The sequence below is a fragment of the Somniosus microcephalus genome, chromosome 2 (assembly GCF_052327205.1).
Source record: "Somniosus microcephalus isolate GS21.2 chromosome 2, FLI_Smic_1.0, whole genome shotgun sequence".
Lineage (NCBI taxonomy): Eukaryota > Metazoa > Chordata > Chondrichthyes > Squaliformes > Somniosidae > Somniosus > Somniosus microcephalus.
The window spans coordinates 390753124-390774463 of NC_140988.1; the positions used below are offsets into that span (position 1 = coordinate 390753124).

At 49.8% G+C, this 21340-nt stretch overlaps 1 protein-coding gene across 5 annotated transcripts in view; it reads right to left on the reverse strand.

Moving 5' to 3' along the window:
• LOC147123873 (disintegrin and metalloproteinase domain-containing protein 12-like) overlaps positions 1-21340 on the reverse strand; it is a 566371-nt gene that overhangs the window by 118753 nt on the left and 426278 nt on the right. For all 5 annotated transcript variants that reach the window (XM_085976452.1, XM_085976457.1, XM_085976448.1 and 2 more), the window contains one exon: positions 15444-15488. In XM_085976452.1, coding sequence (XP_085832578.1) covers positions 15444-15488 — 45 coding nt within the window. The remainder of the gene's footprint in view (positions 1-15443; positions 15489-21340) is intronic.

The window sequence follows — 21340 nt, forward strand, 5'->3', positions numbered from 1 at the left end:
ATGGGTGTGAAACAGGCACATTGTGATTTGTATAGGCAATGGGCTTAACGCCAGATTTAGACAGGCATCCTGAATGTCTACAGGGCACCCGAACCAATATGGCGTGTGCTGCAAACAGAGCATTCAGTGCCCATTTTTCACCTGAAAGACCAGTGCTGCGCAAACATATTTCCAGGCCCATCAGTTTAAATCCCATCACGGCAGTTAGTGAATTCAATTCAGTTTTAATAAATTTAGAAATGTAAAGCGGTACCAGTAAAAGTGACCATGAAGCTGTCAGATTGTCGTAAAAACACAATAATTTCACTAGAATCATAGAATCTTGCAGCATAAAATTCAGCCCATCGAGCCTGTGCCGGCTCTTTGAAAGAGCTGTCCAATTAGTCCCACTCCCCTGCTCTTTCCCCACAGCCCGGCAGATTTATTCTGCTTCATGTATTTATCCAATTCCCTTTTGAAAGTTACGATTGAATCTGCTTCCACCGCCCTTTCAGGCAGCGCATTCCAGATCCTAATAAATCTCCCCTTAACCTTCTCTGCTCTAAGAAGGACAATCCTAGCTTCTCTAGTCTCTCCATTTAATTGAAGTCCCTCATCCCTGATATCATTCTGGTAAATCTTCTCTGCATCCTCTTCAAGGCCCTGATATCCTTCCTAAAGTGCGGTGCCCAGAATTGGACACAATACTCCAGCTGAGGCCTAACCAGTGATTTATGAAGGTTTACCATAACTTCCTTGCATTTGTACGCTTTTTTTCTTTTTACAGCCTTCTCAACTTTCCCTGCCACCATCAAAGATTTCTGTATCTACACTCCCAGGTCTGTTTCTATAACCCCTTTAACATTGTATCAGAAGGTTGTGGGTTTACGTTCCACTCCAAAGACTTGAGCACAAAAATCTAGGCTGACATTCCAGTGCAGTTGTAATGTATGTACCTTTAAGGGGAGAACTACTTTTTACAGCTCCTGTATACTGTAGTACCGGCAGTGACCACACCTGTATATAAACCCTGAATCTGTACAGTTAGTTCTAGAGTAACCCTCATTCAGTAAACACCTGTTGATCGTTCCCTGCAGTCTTTTTGTCTGATTATTGAAGGACACAACATTAAGATACACGGATCTAACATTGGCGACGACGCAGATTCAAACCTACCTGCAACTCTGCATCACCTCCCAGGGATTCGCTCCTGGAGAACAGTGGAAGGAGGTCGAGTCCAGAAGCACGGGCGTCGACCACGGGCAACCGCCCAGTCACCCAGCGGAGATTTGAGCATTGCAGGGGAGGCTGTCGAGAGCCAGGCTTGGCTTTCCAGTCACGGTGGTCCAGCGAAATGGGCTGGCAACAGGTACTGCGCAGACCCTTCCCGGACAGCGGCAGCTAGAGCCCGACTGAGCGGCACAGAAAAAGGCCGAGCAGCGTCGACGGGGGAGAGAGAGAGGGCAGAGCGCACAGGGCGCAGCCGGTGTTCAGGACCGAGCGGCATCAACGGGGGAGAGAGGCGAGAGAGAGCAGAGCGCAGCCGGTGTTCAAGGGCCGAGCAGCGTCAACGGGGGAGAGAGGCGCGCAGGAAAACGCGAGGCGCTGCCATTGCCACGAGGACCGCAGAGAGCGGCATTGGCAGCAGCGCAGGAGCAGCGCACGAAACCCACAGGGCATCGCCATTTGCCACGAGGACCGCCGAGAGCGGCGTTGGCAGCAGCGCGGGAGACGCCATTTTAAGCCGCAGCGGGGAAGAAAGGAAAGCGCGGGAGACGCCATTTTAAGCCGCAGCGGGGAAGAAAGGAAAGCGCGGGAGACGCCATTTTAAGCTGCAGCGGGGAAGAAAGGAAAGCGCGGGAGACGCCATTTTAAGCCAGTCTAACCACACCCAAAAATGCCGAAGAGTGGCAGTATCACAGCATTCGACAATGAAGTCGAAGATTGGACGACATATGTCGAACGCATAGAAGTATACTGCAAGGCGAATGAAGTGCCAGATGACAAGAAAGCGCTGGTATTGTTGAATTCAATGGGTGCAAAAACGTATGGCTTACTGCGAAACCTAGTAACCCCAGAGAAGCTAGTAGAAAAGGATTTTGAAAACATAGTGTCAATCCTACAGGACCACTTAAACCCCACACCGCTGCTGATAGCAGAAAGATTTAAGTTTCACAAAAGGAACCAGCATAAAGATGAAAGTAATGCTGAGTATTTAACGGAACTGCGCAAGCTATCGAAACACTGCCAGTTTGGAACGGGACTAGCAGATACTTTAAGGGACAAGTTTGTGTGTGGGCTTCAAAGTGAAGGAACCCAGAAACGGCTTCTATCAGAAAAGGATCTTACGCTGGACAAGGCTTTCAGCATTGCAGTATCACACGAAGCAGCCGCACGGGGCGCTGCAGAGATACAACGGAGACCGCAAGAATATGGCACAAATAAAATGTCATACGGAACAGTGAAGTGCTATCGCTGCGGCAGAACAACACACGACCATAATGATTGCTGGTTCAAGGACAAAGTGTGCAGACAGTGTGGAAAAGTAGGACACATAGCAAGAGTCTGCAGGTCGGGAAAGAAAACCAGCAGCAAGAAATCTCCACAGGAGAAGTACAAGAAGGTACATAAGGTGACGGAGAGTAGTTCAGACGAACAGAAAAGTGAAATAACAACAGAAAATGCTGGAAAAGTGATACAGACTCTGGAGGCAAGGAGCTGGGTTGTCTGAAACTACATAATGTGATCAAAACGGAGGATCACCAAACTATCTGGGTCACGCCAGTTCGGGGGAGAGCAGCAGCGGAGGAGGAGCCCGGCTTAAAAACCGGAGCGAAGACAGAGGCCCGACCAGTTCGGGGGAGAGCAGCAGTGGAGGAGGAGCCCGGCTTAAAAACCGGCGACCAGCGAGGCTTACCAACTCAGCAGCGAGGAGAGAGGTAAAAAGTAATCAGTGTGTGACGTCACCAGGGAGCAGGTAAGTGATTGGTTGGTGAGTATTTCTCTTTTTTAAACTTTAACTCTGTAGTTTATAGTTACTAGGGTCTTTTCTGGTGTAGCAGGGACTGTAGGTAGACTATACAAGCGCCTTAGAGATATCTTTAATTGGTGCTAGTGAATTTAATTTAAATTAATTAAAGGGAAGGTCATGCCAGGAGAGCCCAGCCCCGTGATGTGCTCCTCTTGCTCTATGTGGGAATTCAGGGACACTGCCCCTGATGACCACGTGTGCAGGAAATGCATCCATCTGCAGCTACTAGCAGACCGCATTGAGGCGCTGGAGCTGCGGGTGGATGGGTTGTTGAGCATTCACGATGCTGAGAGGGTCGTGGATAGCACGTTTAGTGAGTTGGTCACACCGCAGGGAAGGGCTGCAAAGGAAGATAGGAAATGGGTGACCACCAGGCAGAGCAATAGAAGCAGGCAGGTAGTGCAGGAGACCCCTGTGACCATTCCCCTCTCAAACAAGTATACCGCTTTGGATACTGTTGAGGGGGATGACTCACCAGGGGAAGGCAGCAGCAGCCAACTTCCTGGCACTGGGGGTGCTCCTGCTGCCCAGGAAGGGGGGAAAAAGAGTGGGAGAGCAATAGTGGTAGGGGATTCTATAGTAAGGGGAACAGATAGGCGTTTCTGTGGCCGTAGACGTGAATCCAGGATGGTTTGTTGCCTCCCTGGTGCCAGGGTCAAGGATATCACTGAGCGGCTGCAGGGCATTCTGGAGGGGGAGGGTGAACAGCCAGAGGTCGTGGTCCACATTGGTACCAATGACATAGGTAAAAAGAGGGATGAAGTCCTGCAGCAAGAATTTAGGAAGCTAGGTGAAGGATTAAAGAGCAGGACCTCAAAGGTTGTAATCTCTGGATTACTCCCGGTGCCACGTGCTAGTGGGTATAGGAATAGGAAGATAGAACAGATGAATGCGTGGCTAAAGGGATGGTGCAGGAGGGAGGGCTTTAGTTTCCTGGATCACTGGGTCTGCTTCTGGGAAAGGTGGGACTTGTACAAGTCGGACGGTTTACACCTGAACCAGAGGGGAACCAATATCCTTGCAGGGAGGTTTGCTAGCACTGCTGGGGGGGGTTTAAACTAACTTGGCAGGGGGATGGGGTACAGAGTGGAGCTATAGTAGGGGGTGATTTACAGCCAAATACAGAGGGAAAAACAAGTCAGCTGGGAAGGCAGAGCAAATATGTGAAGGCAAAAGAGAATATGGCAGGGCTGGAAGGCATTTATTTTAATGCAAGGAGTCTTGCAAATAAGGTGGATGAACTGAAGTTGTTGTTGAACACATGGGAGTATGATATTGTTGCTATCACGGAGACATGGTTGAGGGAGGGTCAGGACTGGCAGCTCAATATTCCGGGGTATAGAATCTTCAGGCGAGACAGAGGGGGGTGTAAAAGGGGAGGGGGTGTTGCAATATTAATTAAGGAGTCAATTACTGCTGTAAGGAGGGATGATATATTAGCGGGTTCCTCTAATGAGGCCATATGGGTAGAACTTAAAAACAGAAAGGGGGCAAGCACTTTGCTGGGAGTGTACTATAGGCCCCCAAACAGTCAGGGGGAGATAGAGGAACAGATATGTAGGCAAATCTCAGAAAAGTGCGAAAATAATAGGGTAATAATAGTGGGGGATTTCAACTTCCCCAATATAAATTGGGATAGTCAGAGTGTGAAAGGCTTAGAGGGTGCAGAATTCTTAAAGTGCATCCAGGAGAGCTTTTTGAGCCAACATGTAGAAAGTCCTACAAGAGAGGGGGCGGTACTGGACCTAATTCTGGGGAATGTAGCCGGGCAAGTGGTGGAAGTATCAGTAGGAGAGCATTTTGGCGACAGTGACCATAATTCGGTGAGATTTAAGGTGGTCATGGAAAAAGACAAAGACGGCCCGGAAATAAGGGTTCTAAATTGGGGGAAGGCCGATTTTAATATGATAAGGCAGGATCTGGCCAAAGTGGACTGGGAGCAGCTACTTATAGGAAAATCCACATCAAAACAGTGGGAGACTTTCAGAAGGGAAATAGAGAGAGTACAACGCCAACATGTTCCTGTAAAGGTCAAGGGTGGGACCAACAAGCAAAGGGAACCTTGGATGACAAGGGATATACAAAAATGCATTAGAAATAAAAGGGGGGCTTTTGGCAGTTACAAAAGACTAAAGACGGAAGAAGCCCTAGAGGAGTATAAAAAGTGCAGGGGCATACTTAAAAAAGAAATTAGGAGAGCGAGGAGGGGCCATGAAATAACACTGGCGAGCAAAATAAAGGAAAATCCTAAGATGTTTTATAAGTATATTAAGGGCAAGAGGATAACCAGGGAAAGGGTAGGGCCCATTAGGGACCAAAGTGGCAATCTGTGTGTAGAGCCAGATGATGTAGGCGGGGTTTTAAATGAATTTTTTGCATCTGTGTTCACTATGGAGAAAGACGATGCAGACATAGAAATCGGGCAAGGGGACTGTGACATACTTGAACATATTAGCATCGAGAGGGAGGAGGTGCTAGCGGTTTTAGCAGGCCAAAAAGTGGATAAATCCCCAGGCCCGGACGAGATGTATCCCAGGCTGCTGTGGGAGGCAAAGGAGGAGATTGCAGGGGCTCTGACACAAATTTTCAGAACCTCTCTGGCCACAGGGGATGTACCAGAGGACTGGAGAACAGCTAATGTAGTACCATTATACAAAAAGGGTAGCAGGGATAAACCAGGGAATTACAGGCCAGTGAGCCTAACATCTGTGGTAGGGAAATTATTGGAAAAAATTCTGAGGGACAAAATTAGTCTCCACTTGGAGAGGCAAGGATTAATCGGGGATAGTCAGCATGGCTTTGTCAAGGGTAAATCATGTCTGAGAAATCTGATTGAATTTTTCGAGGGGGTGACTAGGGGGGTGGATGAGGGAAATGCTGTGGATGTGGTTTACATGGACTTCAGTAAAGCTTTTGACAAAGTCCCGCATAGGAGACTGGTCAAGAAGGTAAGAGCCCATGGGATCCAGGGTGCCTTGGCGCGTTGGATCCTAAACTGGCTGAGTGGCAGGAGGCAGAGGGTGATGGTCGAAGGTTGCTTTTGTGACTGGAAGCCTGTGTCCAGTGGGGTACCTCAGGGATCGGTGCTGGGTCCCTTGTTGTTTGTGATCTACATAAATGATTTGGATGAGAATGTGAAAGGTATGATCAGTAAGTTTGCAGATGACACGAAAATTGGTGGGGTGGTATATTGCGAGGAGGAAAGCCTCAGGCTACAGGACGATATAAACGGGTTGGTCAGATGGGCGGAAAAGTGGCAAATGGAATTTAACCCTGAAAAGTGCGAGGTGATGCATTTTGGACGGACAAATAAGGCACGGGAATACACAATGAGTGGTAGGACCCTAGGAAGTACAGAGGGTCAGAGGGACCTTGGTGTACATGTACATAGATCCCTGAAGGCAGCGGAACAGGTAGATAAGGTGGTTAAAAAGGCATATAGGATACTTGCCTTCATTAGCCGAGGCATAGAATATAAGAGCAGGGAGGTTATGATGGAGCTGTACAAAACGCTGGTGAGGCCACAGCTGGAGTACTGTGTGCAGTTCTGGTCGCCTCACTATAGGAAGGATGTGATTGCTTTGGAGAGGGTGCAGAGAAGATTCACCAGGATGTTACCTGGGATGGAGCGCCTCAGCTATGAAGAAAGACTAAACAGGCTGGGGTTGTTTTCCTTGGAGCAAAGAAGGCTGAGGGGGGACCTGATTGAGGTGTACAAAATGATGAGGGGCATAGATAGGGTAGACAAAGAGGAACTTTTCCCCTTAGTAGGGGGGTCAATAACAAGGGGGCATAGATTCAGGGTAAGGGGCAGGAGATTTAGAGGGGATTTGAGGAGGAACTTTTTCACCCAGAGGGTGGTTGGAACGTGGAACTCAATGCCTAAAAGGGTGGTAGAGGCAGGAACCCTCACAACATTCAAGAAGCATTTGGATGAGCACTTGAAATGCCATTGCATACAAGGCTATGGACCAAATGCTGGAAAGTGCGATTAGACTGGACAGGGATGGATGGGTGGCGCAGACACGATGGGCCGAAGGGCCTCTTTCTGTGCTGTAAAACTCTATGACTCTATGACGCTCAAGATAGCAGGAGTCCAAGTGAAAATGGAATTGGACACAAGATCAGCCCTAACAGTCATAAACCGTAGGGACTACAAGCGGCTATTCTCACATATACCCTTGAGAGATACAAAGATTGTCTTGAAGACGTACACGGGGCAAAAAGTCTACCCCAAAGGAAAAATAAGGGTGAACGTTATATATAACGGCAAGGAAACACCAAAAATGGACCTATATGTATTGCCAGATGGAGGACCACCACTACTAGGACGTGAATGGATCCGGAAGATACAGCTAGATTGGCATTCCATACAAGCACTGACTGTAGATGCCAAAAAGGATGACGACGTCACACCTGGACGACTGTCAAAAATGCTAACTGACGCACAAGAAGTGTTCCAGCAGGGACTCGGAACACTAAAAGGCATAACAGCGACGATCAAAATAGAGGAAAATGCAAGCCCAAAGTTTTTTAAGGCCAGACCGGTACCTTATGCGATCCGCCCAGCCGTCGAAGCAGAGCTGGAAGGTTTGGAACGTTCAGGAGTACTGTCCAAAGTGGACTGGAGCGAGTGGGCTGCACCCATCGTTCCTGTAATGAAGAGGTCGTTGAGTAATACGCCTGGGGAACCAAAGAAGGTTCGCATCTGTGGGGACTTTAAGGTGACAGTGAACCCAGTCCTTCACACTGTACAATATCCGCTTCCGCGGATTGAAGATATTTTTGCCTTGCTATCTGAAGGGAAACGCTTCACTAAGATTGATCTGGCCCAGGCGTACCTGCAAATGGAGGTAGAAGAAGCCTCGAAACAGTACCTCACGATCAACACTCATAAAGGTCTCTACCAATACAACCGGCTGGTGTTCGGGGTAGCATCAGCTCCGGCTATTTGGCAAAGGGCAATGGAACAAGTCCTGCAAGGGATTCCAGGGACCCAGTGTTATTTGGACGACATCCTGGTCACGGGCGAAAATGACAGTGATCACCTCGCCAACCTGGAGCAGGTGCTCACTAGATTGAAGGAATATGGGCTCCGAGCTAATCGCCACAAATGCGAGTTTTTCCAGAAGCAGATCTCGTATTGTGGCCACGTTATTGATAAAGAGGGGTTACATAAGTCCCCTGAAAAGATTGAGGCAGTAGTCAAGGCTCCAGCACCGGAAAATGTGTCACAACTGAGGTTGTTCCTCAGGCTGGTGAACTACTACCATAAGTTCTTGCCGAATTTGTCTACCGTACTACACCCACTGAACACCCTACTGCAAACGGGGGTACCATGGAAGTGGAGTGACGAATGTAAACGAGCTTTCCAGAAGAGCAAAGCATTGATCACATCAAAAGAGGTGTTGGCTCATTTCAACCCAGCACTACCAATTCGGTTGGCGTGTGATGCATCATCCTATGGCATTGGAGCGGTGCTGTCGCACAAATTCCCGGACGGCTCGGAGAGGCCAGTAGCCTTTGCGTCTCGGTCACTAACCTCAGCCGAGCGTAACTATGCCCAGATTGACAGGGAGGCCCTCAGCCTAGTGTGGGGAGTGAAAAAGTTCAATCACTATCTGCACGGGCAGAAGTTCACCTTGCTGACTGACCACCAACGACTTGTCTCCATCTTTAATCCAAAGAAGGGCGTTCCGGTGATGACTGCGCAATGGCTACAAAGATGGTCCCTTTTTCTAGGGGCGCACCAATATGAAATCGAGTATAAGGGCACGAAACAGCATGGAAACGCTGAAGGGCTATCACGCCTGCCACTGCCTACTGCGGAGGAAGCACCAACAGTGGATCCTGTCGAAATATTTCATTCGACTATAATTGAATGCTTGCCAGTAACTAACGCTGGTATAGAGAAGGAGACCCGAAATGACCCGACGCTGTCTCGGGTATATGATTTGACGGTGAAGGGATGGCCAGCACATGGCGACTCACTGTTGCCAGCATTCTCATCCAGAAGAGAACAGCTGTCAGTATGCCAGGGGACCTTGATGTGTGGATCCCGAGTGGTAATTCCACCCAAGTTAAGGGAGAGAGTGCTCAATGAGCTTCACGAAGGTCATCTGGGAGGGGTTAAAATGAAAAGCCTTGCTAGGGCTTATGTGTGATGGCCGGGGATCGATCAGCAAATCGAGGACCTGACAAAGAGCTGCTCAGGATGCCAGAAGGTCCAAAATGCACCACCACATGCCCCTCTACACCCATGGGAGTGGCCCTCATCTCCATGGCAACGGGTGCATATTGATTTTGCTGGTCCATTCATGGACTCAATGTTTTTAATAGCCGTGGATGCGCACTCGAAATGGCCTGAGGTGATCAAAATGTCCTCCACCACCATGGAGAAAACTATTGCAGTCCTACGGACCACTTTTGCCAGGAACGGCTTGCCAGAGCAGATTTGCTCTGATAACGGACCACAGTTTGTGTCCGAAGAGTTTTGAAGATTTATGAAAAGGAATGGGGTAAGGTATTACACATCTGCCCCGTATCATCCAGCCACAAATGGATTGGCTGAGAGGTTCGTACAAACCTTTAAAAAAGCAGTAAAGGCCATGTGCGATGACGACATTCCACTGCAGCATAAGGTGGACAATTTCCTGTTAGCCTACAGAAATGCGACACATGCAGTCACCAACCAGGCCCCGGCCATGATGTTCTTTAACCGAAGGTTGAGATCTCGCCTGGATTTGCTCAGACCAAATGTACGAAGAGATGTTGAGAGTAAGCAATTCCAGCACATCAATGAGAAGCCGACAAGCAGCTTCAATGTAGGGCAACCAGTCTTGGCCCGCGACTACCGAACAGAGAAATGGCAACCAGGAACGATATGCACACGGCAGGGGCCACTAATGTACACAGTGGATGTTGGGGAGAACATTGTGAGACGCCATGCTGACCAGATCCTAGAGTCACAGGAACGAGTCAACCCCATGTCTCGGCCATACGTACCTGGTGAGGAACCCGACGTACAGGTCGCATCTACCTCAGAAACAGTAGCATCGGAAGCTGATGAACCAACCGACGACAGGGGGCCAGAATCGCCTCCGCACCAAGAGCAAGACACTCGGGAAAGGCGCTATCCAGAAAGGATCAGGAAGCCTCCCCAAAGACTGAATTTATAAGTAGACTATTTTCAGCTAATGTTGCATGTTAAAAGTGTTAATTGTAATTAGTTTGATATTTAATTGTTAAATGAGTGTTATGGTACTGTTAATCTAAAAGGGGAGGGATTGTAATGTATGTACCTTTAAGGGGAGAACTACTTTTTACAGCTCCTGTATACTGTAGTACCGGCAGTGACCACACCTGTATATAAACCCTGAGTAGTGATCTGTACAGTTAGTTCTAGAGTAACCCTCATTCAGTAAACACCTGTTGATCGTTCCCTGCAGTCTGTTGTCTGATTATTGAAGGACACAACATGAAGATACACGGACCTAACAGCAGTATTGAGGGCGTATTGCACTGTCGGAGGTGCTGTCTTTTGAATGAGACATTAAACCCCGTCTGCTCTCTCAGGTGGACATTGCACTGTTTCGAAGGGGAGCAGGGGAGTCCTGGCCAATACTTACCCTCAATCAGCAGCAATGAAACATTATCACAATGCTGTTTGTGGGAGCTTGCTGTGCGCAAATTGGCTGCCGCGTTGCCTACATTACTTTAAAAGTACTTCATTGGCTGTAAAGCGCTTTGGGACATCCGGTGGTTGTGAAAGGCGCTATATAAATGCAAGTCTCTCTTTTTTTCTTAGCCAATTTCTTATCCAAGCTATGGCTGTCCCTTTAATCCCATCTTTTAGGGAAGGAATCCTACCGCTCTTTCCCGCTCTGGCTGATTTGTGACTCCAGTCACACAAAGGTTAGTGAAAATCTGGAACTCTTTCCCCCAAAAAGCTGTTGAGGCTAGGGCAATTGAAGATTTTTGTTCGGTAAGTGCATTAAAGGATATGGAACCAAGGCAGGTAAATGGTGGTAAGATACAGATCAGTCATAATCTAACTGAATGGCAGAAAAGGGCGATGGCTGAATGGCCGACTCCTGTTCCTATCTTTCTTCCAATGTTCCTCTCTCACACCAACTCTTAACTGCCCTCTGTAGCGGCCTAGCAAGATAGTCAGTTGCATCAATTCACTACAAAGCATAACATGGACTGCAGCAGTTCAAGAAGGCGGCCCACCACCACTCTCAGGACAACTAGAGGTGGGCCTTAAGTTCGGCCTTGCCAACGATGCCCACATCCCGAGAATGAATAAAACAATCCAGGTCCCACGATGAAGGTCCTAGTGCTGACGATCTGTCCTCCATGCCTGGTGGGCTTGAGCCAGGAATTTAGTCCAGGCATAAATGTGAATGGGGAGTCGATACATTTGGCTAACTGTCGAGGAAGGGGCAGCCCAAAGTTCGCTTCTGGGTCCCGGAGAACTTCTACTCCCCCTGGCCCACAAGGAAACCTAAAAAAGAATACTTCCATTTGTGGGCCTCTCTGGCCCCACTCCTGTTTGCTGCCAGCTTTCACTGCTGTCTTGTGATTGGGTTAAATTGTCTCAGGGTCTGAATTTAAATATTAATAAGGCCCCACCTGCCTGTAGTGGGCTGTTGAAAACCTGGGCAGTTAAAATGGTGGTGGGCGCAAATGAGCCGGGATTGCAGAGGACGTGCCCGACTGACATTTTAACCACCTCCAAACAGGAGGGGTAAAATCCTTCTTTTGCTGTTTCGGGATCCTCCTGCCACCATCTGGATAGAGAACTTCCCGCCTTGACCTGACCGCTTCCAGCAGCCTCTTTCTTCGACATCTCTGATGTCCTGTTCACTGTGCAGCAAAGTTTATCCAGGAGCCAGAAAGCAATACAACCTTGTTTTAATTGATTAGCAACTTTAATTTAATTTTACATTTCTTCAGTGTACATAAAAATTGGGATAAATGTAAAATGGGCCGATTGAAAATCTACACCAATGTGTGGTTGGATTATAGAATGTCACAGCACAGAAATAAGGCACTTGGATCCATCAAGTATTTCACCACGTGAACCACCCAGTCTAATCCCAGTCTCCCCTCACTCCCCGTACCCTTTAATATCCCACCCAGTCTAATCCCAGTCTCCTGCTCACTCCCCGTACCCTTTAATATCCCACCCAGTCTAATCCCAGTCTCCTGCTCACTCCCCGTACCCTTTAATATCCCACCCAGTCTAATCCCAGTCTCCTGCTCACTCCCCGTACCCTTTAATATCCCACCCAGTCTAATCCCAGTCTCCTGCTCACTCCCCGTACCCTTTAATATCCCACCCAGTCTAATCCCAGTCTCCTGCTCACTCCCCGTACCCTTTAATATCCCACCCAGTCTAATCCCAGTCTCCTGCTCACTCCCCGTACCCTTTAATATCCCACCCAGTCTAATCCCAGTCTCCTGCTCACTCCCCGTACCCTTTAATATCCCACCCAGTCTAATCCCAGTCTCCTGCTCACTCCCCGTACCCTTTAATATCCCACCCAGTCTAATCCCAGTCTCCTGCTCACTCCCCGTACCCTTTAATATCCCACCCAGTCTAATCCCAGTCTCCTGCTCACTCCCCGTACCCTTTAATATCCCACCCAGTCTAATCCCAGTCTCCTGCTCACTCCCCGTACCCTTTAATATCCCACCCAGTCTAATCCCAGTCTCCTGCTCACTCCCCGTACCCTTTAATATCCCACCCAGTCTAATCCAAGTATCCTGCTCACTCCCCGTACCCTTTAATATCCCACCCAGTCTAATCCCAGTATCCTGCTCACTCCCCGTACCCTTTAATATCCCACCCAGTCTAATCCCAGTCTCCTGCTCACTCCCCGTACCCTTTAATATCCCACCCAGTCTAATCCCACTCTCCCCTCACTCCCCGTACCCTTTAATATCCCACCCAGTCTAATCCCACTCTCCCCTCACTCCCCGTACCCTTTAATATCCCACCCAGTCTAATCCCACTCTCCCCTCACTCCCCGTACCCTTTAATATCCCACCCAGTCTAATCCCACTCTCCTGCTCACTCCCCATACCCTTTAATATCCCACCCAGTCTAATCCCACTCTCCCCTCACTCCCCGTACCCTTTAATATCCCACTCAGTCTAATCCCACTCTCCTGCTCACTCCCCGTACCCTTTAATATCCCACCCAGTCTAATCCCACTCTCCCCCTCACTCCCCGTACCCTTTAATAGCCCACCCAGTCTAATCCCAGTCTCCTCCTCACTCCCCGTACCCTTTAAAATCCCACCCAGTCTAATCCCACTCTCCCGCTCACTCACCATACCCTATCCCACCCAGTCTAATCTCAGTCCCTGCTCACTCTCCGTATATCCTTTAATATCCCACCCAGTCTCCCCTTCACTCCCCGTGCCCTTTAATATCCCACCCAGTCTAATCCCACTCTCCTGCTCACTCCCCATACCCTTTAATAATACTTGCAGTGGGGAGGAGATGAGCCTGTTTTCAACGTGGCAGATGTTTTTAAATGACAGGAGAACAAGGGAATAGCCTCATCAAGAGGTTATCCACTTCGGTGGCAAAAACAGAAAGACAGATTATTATCTGAACGGCAATAGATTGGGAAAAGGGGAAGTGCAACGAGACCTGGGTGTCCTTGTGCACCAGTCGCAGAAGGTAAGCATGCTGATGCAGCAGGCGGTTAAGAAGGCAAATGGTATGTTGGCCTTCGTAGCGAGAGGATTCGAGTACAGGAACAAGGATGTCTTGCTGCAGTTGTACAGGGCCTTGGTGAGACCACACCTTGAGTATTGTGTGCAGTTTTGGTCACCTTATCTAAGGAAGGATGTTCTTGCCATGGAGAGTGCAGCGAAGATTCACCAGACTGCTACCTGGGATGGCAGGAATGACGTATGAGGAGAGATTGGGTCGATTAGGCTTGTACTCGCTGGAGTTTAGAAGAATGAGAGGGGATCTCATTGAAACTTATAAAATTCTAACAGGACTAGACAGACTAGATGCAGGAAGGATGTTCCCGATGGCGGGGGAGTCCAGAACCAGGGGTCACAGTCTAAGGATAAGGGGTAAGCCATTTAGGACTGAGATGAGGAGGAATTTCTTCACCCAGAGAGTGGTGAACCTGTGGAATTCTCTACCACAGAGGGCGGTGGAGGCCAGTTCATTAAATATATTCAAGAAGGAGTTAGATATATTTCTTAAGGCTAAAGGGATCAAGGGATATGGGGAGAAAGCAGGAACAGGGTACTGAATTTGGATGATCAGCCATGATCTCATTAAATGGCGGAGCAGGCCCGAGGGGCCGAATGGCCTACTCCTGCTCCTATCTTCCATGTTTCTGTCTGTCAGAAATCCCATCATTTAAATCAGTGCTGCACCTGATTTAACTGAAACCTGTATATAAAGCATACAGGAGTTAACTGCATAATAATGATTAGGATATTTGTTCATGTGGAGGGTAAACATCGACGTGGATTGGTTGGGCTGAATGGCCTGTTTCCGTGTTGTAATTTCTATGCATGATTTGCCAAAGTGGGAAATATCTGATTTCATAGGCTCTGACTGCCCACAACTTGTTCTGATATCTCAACTTTAACAATTAAGAGTTTTTTTTCAGCTTAGCTGCTGAGGAAGGATTCTGAAAGCTTCCTTTCATCAGTGTGAGGCAGGGAGATTCTGATTCTTTGCTTCCCAGCCCTCTGCCATGGATTACTTACCATGGGGCCCACTATTGACATTCTAATATATGTCCTTAGAATGGAGGCAGAACAGGAGCAGGAGGAAGAGGAAATGAGAAAAGCACACAGGTTAGAACAAAGGAGAGAACGCAAAACAAGGAGGTCCCCTTCCATCAACATCGACAGAGCACACCGCCAGCTTGATGATGCCAAGAAGATGATGCCTGTTTAAGTAGGCATCAGTTCAGTAAGGAGATACAGAAGGAAGTCTGTCCAATTGTAGCCAGACCTTCAAACATCTTTTCAAACACAAAACCCAAAGAACAGACTTACTTTTGTAAACTGCACCACATCACCTATTGTTTTTACTGTGCACATTACTATTTACAACAAGAGGTACCGGGGCATCAGTGGTACTTGTCTGCACTGTGGTATCATTTAACCTCTTGGGATCAAGCTGGTCCTTGCTTTAGGGCTCCGGAATCCTGGAAGGACCCGTTAGCAGGCTGTGTCACTGCTGCAGGTGTGGACAGCCTGGCCCTAACATGAGCAGGCTGGCTAGAACGATTACACAAGCTGTCACCAGGAGTAAGGACATGATGAGGGCGGATGCGTGCCTCATCACTTATGCTGGGTCCTGGATCTGCTGGCCCACTGAGCGGCATGAGGACAGATTCTGCGGTTCAGTGACTGAGTTAGTAAACGTATCTGAACCTTACCTGTTTTACTGATAGAGCTGAAAGACGTGCCGTTTCCAAATTTCACTGCAGTGAAAAGTAAAAGGAGTGAATAACATACCTGGTACGTTGCATTACATTCAAATATAAGCTCAGTAATTAGCATCACGGCTGTGGATCCACACTGTTCATCTAAAACACGCTGAGCTACTCATTAAAAACAAAGTGGATAAATATTTGAAAAAGAAATACTTAAAGGAGTCTGGAGCAAGGGCAGGACGTGGAACTAAATGGATAGCTGAGAGAGCCGGGACAAGGGTCCTGGGCCGAAGGGGTAAATAACAAGGGAATGAGGCCAAGGATCTCAGTCACAGAGCAAGCAGAGCTGGGAAGGGCCAAATGGACTGTTCCTGTGCTGTCCAATTCGATGGGGTAGATTGTGACTTTGTGCGATCGTGTAAAATAGCTGATAGCAAATCAGCAGTCCGTTTTACATCTCGCCGCATTTTTATTTCCATTGAAGTCAATCGGAAGAGATGTAAAACGGGCTGCTGATTCGCTATCAGCTATTTTACACTACCGCACAATGTCAAAATCTACCCCCACGATTCTAGCTCACGAAGGGAAGCTCAGAACGTTAGCTCCTTCTCACACCAGCCTGCTTCATGCAATTACACCAAGTAAAAGGAGGGCACCGGGCACTGAGTGTGCTGTTCGCTGGACATTACACCAAGTAAAAGGAGGGCACCGGGCACTGAGTGTGCTGTTCGCTGGACATTACACCAAGTAAAAGGAGGGCACCGGGCACTGAGTACGCTGTTCCCTGGACATTACACCAAGTAAAAGGAGGGCACCGGGCACTGAGTACGCTGTTCGCTGGACATTACACCAAGTAAAAGGAGGGCACCGGGCACTGAGTGTGCTGTTCGCTGGACATTACACCAAGTAAAAGGAGGGCACCGGGCACTGAGTACGCTGTTCGCTGGACATTACACCAAGTAAAAGGAGGGCACCGGGCACTGAGTGTGCTGTTCGCTGGACATTACACCAAGTAAAAGGAGGGCACCGGGCACTGAGTACGCTGTTCCCTGGACATTACACCAAGTAAAAGGAGGGCACTGGGCACTGAGTACGCTGTTCGCTGGACATTACACCAAGTAAAAGGAGGGCACCGGGCACTGAGTACGCTGTTCCCTGGACATTACACCAAGTAAAAGGAGGGCACCGGGCACTGAGTGTGCTGTTCCCTGGACATTACACCAAGTAAAAGGAGGGCACTGGGCACTGAGTACGCTGTTCCCTGGACATTACACCAAGTAAAAGGAGGGCACCGGGCACTGAGTACGCTGTTCCCTGGACATTATACCAAGTAAAAGGAGGGCACCGGGCACTGAGTACGCTGTTCCCTGGACATTACACCAAGTAAAAGGAGGGCACCGGGCACTGAGTGTGCTGTTCCCTGGACATTACACCAAGTAAAAGGAGGGCACCGGGCACTGAGTGTGCTGTTCCCTGGACATTACACCAAGTAAAAGGAGGGCACCGGGCACTGAGTGTGCTGTTCGCTGGACATTACACCAAGTAAAAGGAGGGCACCGGGCACTGAGTACGCTGGACATTACACCAAGTAAAAGGAGGGCACCGGGCACTGAGTACGCTGTTCCCTGGACATTACACCAAGTAAAAGGAGGGCACCGGGCACTGAGTACGCTGTTCGCTGGACATTACACCAAGTAAAAGGAGGGCACCGGGCACTGAGTACGCTGTTCCCTGGACATTACACCAAGTAAAAGGAGGGCACCGGGCACTGAGTACGCTGTTCGCTGGACATTACACCAAGTAAAAGGAGGGCACCGGGCACTGAGTACGCTGTTCCCTGGACATTACACCAAGTAAAAGGAGGGCACCGGGCACTGAGTACGCTGTTCCCTGGACATTACACCAAGTAAAAGGAGGGCACCGGGCACTGAGTGTGCTGTTCGCTGGACATTACACCAAGTAAAAGGAGGGCACTGGGCACTGAGTGTGCTGTTCCCTGGACATTACACCAAGTAAAAGGAGGGCACCGGGCACTGAGTACGCTGTTCCCTGGACATTACACCAAGTAAAAGGAGGGCACCGGGCACTGAGTACGCTGTTCCCTGGACATTACACCAAGTAAAAGGAGGGCACCGGGCACTGAGTACGCTGTTCCCTGGACATTACACCAAGTAAAAGGAGGGCACTGGGCACTGAGTGTGCTGTTCCCTGGACATTACACCAAGTAAAAGGAGGGCACCGGGCACTGAGTACGCTGTTCCCTGGACATTACACCAAGTAAAAGGAGGGCACCGGGCACTGAGTACGCTGTTCCCTGGACATTACACCAAGTAAAAGGAGGGCACCGGGCACTGAGTACGCTGTTCGCTGGACATTACACCAAGTAAAAGGAGGGCACCGGGCACTGAGTACGCTGTTCCCTGGACATTACACCAAGTAAAAGGAGGGCACCGGGCACTGAGTACGCTGTTCGCTGGACATTACACCAAGTAAAAGGAGGGCACCGGGCACTGAGTACGCTGTTCCCTGGACATTACACCAAGTAAAAGGAGGGCACCGGGCACTGAGTACGCTGTTCGCTGGACATTACACCAAGTAAAAGGAGGGCACCGGGCACTGAGTACGCTGTTCCCTGGACATTACACCAAGTAAAAGGAGGGCACCGGGCACTGAGTACGCTGTTCCCTGGACATTACACCAAGTAAAAGGAGGGCACCGGGCACTGAGTACGCTGTTCCCTGGACATTACACCAAGTAAAAGGAGGGCACCGGGCACTGAGTATGCTGTTCCCTGGACATTACACCAAGTAAAAGGAGGGCACCGGGCACTGAGTACGCTGTTCCCTGGACATTACACCAAGTAAAAGGAGGGCACCGGGCACTGAGTACGCTGTTCCCTGGACATTACACCAAGTAAAAGGAGGGCACCGGGCACTGAGTACGCTGTTCCCTGGACATTACACCAAGTAAAAGGAGGGCACCGGGCACTGAGTACGCTGTTCCCTGGACATTACACCAAGTAAAAGGAGGGCACCAGGCACTGAGTACGCTGTTCCCTGGACATTACACCAAGTAAAAGGAGGGCACCGGGCACTGAGTACGCTGTTCCCTGGACATTACACCAAGTAAAAGGAGGGCACCGGGCACTGAGTACGCTGTTCCCTGGACATTACACCAAGTAAAAGGAGGGCACCGGGCACTGAGTACGCTGTTCCCTGGACATTACACCAAGTAAAAGGAGGGCACCGGGCACTGAGTGTGCTGTTCCCTGGACATTACACCAAGTAAAAGGAGGGCACCGGGCACTGAGTGTGCTGTTCCCTGGACATTACACCAAGTAAAAGGAGGGCACCGGGCACTGAGTACGCTGTTCCCTGGACATTATACCAAGTAAAAGGAGGGCACCGGGCACTGAGTGTGCTGTTCCCTGGACATTACACCAAGTAAAAGGAGGGCACCGGGCACTGAGTACGCTGTTCCCTGGACATTACACCAAGTAAAAGGAGGGCACCGGGCACTGAGTGTGCTGTTCCCTGGACATTACACCAAGTAAATGGAGGGCACCGGGCACTGAGTACGCTGTTCGCTGGACATTACACCAAGTAAAAGGAGGGCACCGGGCACTGAGTGTGCTGTTCCCTGGACATTACACCAAGTAAAAGGAGGGCACCGGGCACTGAGTGTGCTGTTCCCTGGACATTACACCAAGTAAAAGGAGGGCACCGGGCACTGAGTGTGCTGTTCCCTGGACATTACACCAAGTAAAAGGAGGGCACCGGGCACTGAGTGTGCTGTTCCCTGGACATTACACCAAGTAAAAGGAGGGCACCGGGCACTGAGTACGCTGTTCCCTGGACATTACACCAAGTAAAAGGAGGGCACCGGGCACTGAGTACGCTGTTCCCTGGACATTACACCAAGTAAAAGGAGGGCACCGGGCACTGAGTGTGCTGTTCCCTGGACATTACACCAAGTAAAAGGAGGGCACCGGGCACTGAGTGTGCTGTTCCCTGGACATTACACCAAGTAAAAGGAGGGCACCGGGCACTGAGTACGCTGTTCCCTGGACATTACACCAAGTAAAAGGAGGGCACTGGGCACTGAGTACGCTGTTCCCTGGACATTACACCAAGTAAAAGGAGGGCACCGGGCACTGAGTGTGCTGTTCCCTGGACATTACACCAAGTAAAAGGAGGGCACCGGGCACTGAGTGTGCTGTTCCCTGGACATTACACCAAGTAAAAGGAGGGCACCGGGCACTGAGTGTGCTGTTCCCTGGACATTACACCAAGTAAAAGGAGGGCACCGGGCACTGAGTACGCTGTTCCCTGGACATTACACCAAGTAAAAGGAGGGCACCGGGCACTGAGTGTGCTGTTCCCTGGACATTACACCAAGTAAAAGGAGGGCACCGGGCACTGAGTACGCTGTTCGCTGGACATTACACCAAGTAAAAGGAGGGCACCGGGCACTGAGTGTGCTGTTCCCTGGACATTACACCAAGTAAAAGGAGGGCACCGGGCACTGAGTACACTGTTCGCTGGACATTACACCAAGTAAAAGGAGGGCACCGGGCACTGAGTGTGCTGTTCCCTGGACATTACACCAAGTAAAAGGAGGGCACCGGGCACTGAGTACGCTGTTCCCTGGACATTACACCAAGTAAAAGGAGGGCACCGGGCACTGAGTACACTGTTCCCTGGACATTACACCAAGTAAAAGGAGGGCACCGGGCACTGAGTACGCTGTTCCCTGGACATTTCACCAAGTAAAAGGAGGGCACCGGGCACTGAGTACGCTGGACATTACACCAAGTAAAAGGAGGGCACCGGGCACTGAGTACGCTGGACATTACACCAAGTAAAAGGAGGGCACCGGGCACTGAGTACGCTGTTCCCTGGACATTATACCAAGTAAAAGGAGGGCACCGGGCACTGAGTACGCTGTTCCCTGGACATTACACCAAGTAAAAGGAGGGCACCGGGCACTGAGTGTGCTGTTCCCTGGACATTACACCAAGTAAAAGGAGGGCACCGGGCACTGAGTGTGCTGTTCCCTGGACATTACACCAAGTAAAAGGAGGGCACCGGGCACTGAGTACGCTGGACATTACACCAAGTAAAAGGAGGGCACCGGGCACTGAGTACGCTGTTCCCTGGACATTATACCAAGTAAAAGGAGGGCACCGGGCACTGAGTACGCTGTTCCCTGGACATTACACCAAGTAAAAGGAGGGCACCGGGCACTGAGTACGCTGTTCGCTGGACATTACACCAAGTAAAAGGAGGGCACCGGGCACTGAGTACGCTGTTCCCTGGACATTACACCAAGTAAAAGGAGGGCACCGGGCACTGAGTGCGCTGTTCGCTGGACATTACACCAAGTAAAAGGAGGGCACCGGGCACTGAGTATGCTGTTCCCTGGACATTACACCAAGTAAAAGGAGGGCACCGGGCACTGAGTGTGCTGTTCCCTGGACATTACACCAAGTAAAAGGAGGGCACCGGGCACTGAGTACGCTGTTCGCTGGACATTACACCAAGTAAAAGGAGGGCACCGGGCACTGAGTACGCTGTTCCCTGGACATTACACCAAGTAAAAGGAGGGCACCGGGCACTGAGTACGCTGTTCCCTGGACATTACACCAAGTAAAAGGAGGGCACCGGGCACTGAGTGTGCTGTTCCCTGGACATTACACCAAGTAAAAGGAGGGCACCGGGCACTGAGTACGCTGGACATTACACCAAGTAAAAGGAGGGCACCGGGCACTGAGTACGCTGTTCCCTGGACATTATACCAAGTAAAAGGAGGGCACCGGGCACTGAGTACGCTGTTCCCTGGACATTACACCAAGTAAAAGGAGGGCACCGGGCACTGAGTACGCTGGACATTACACCAAG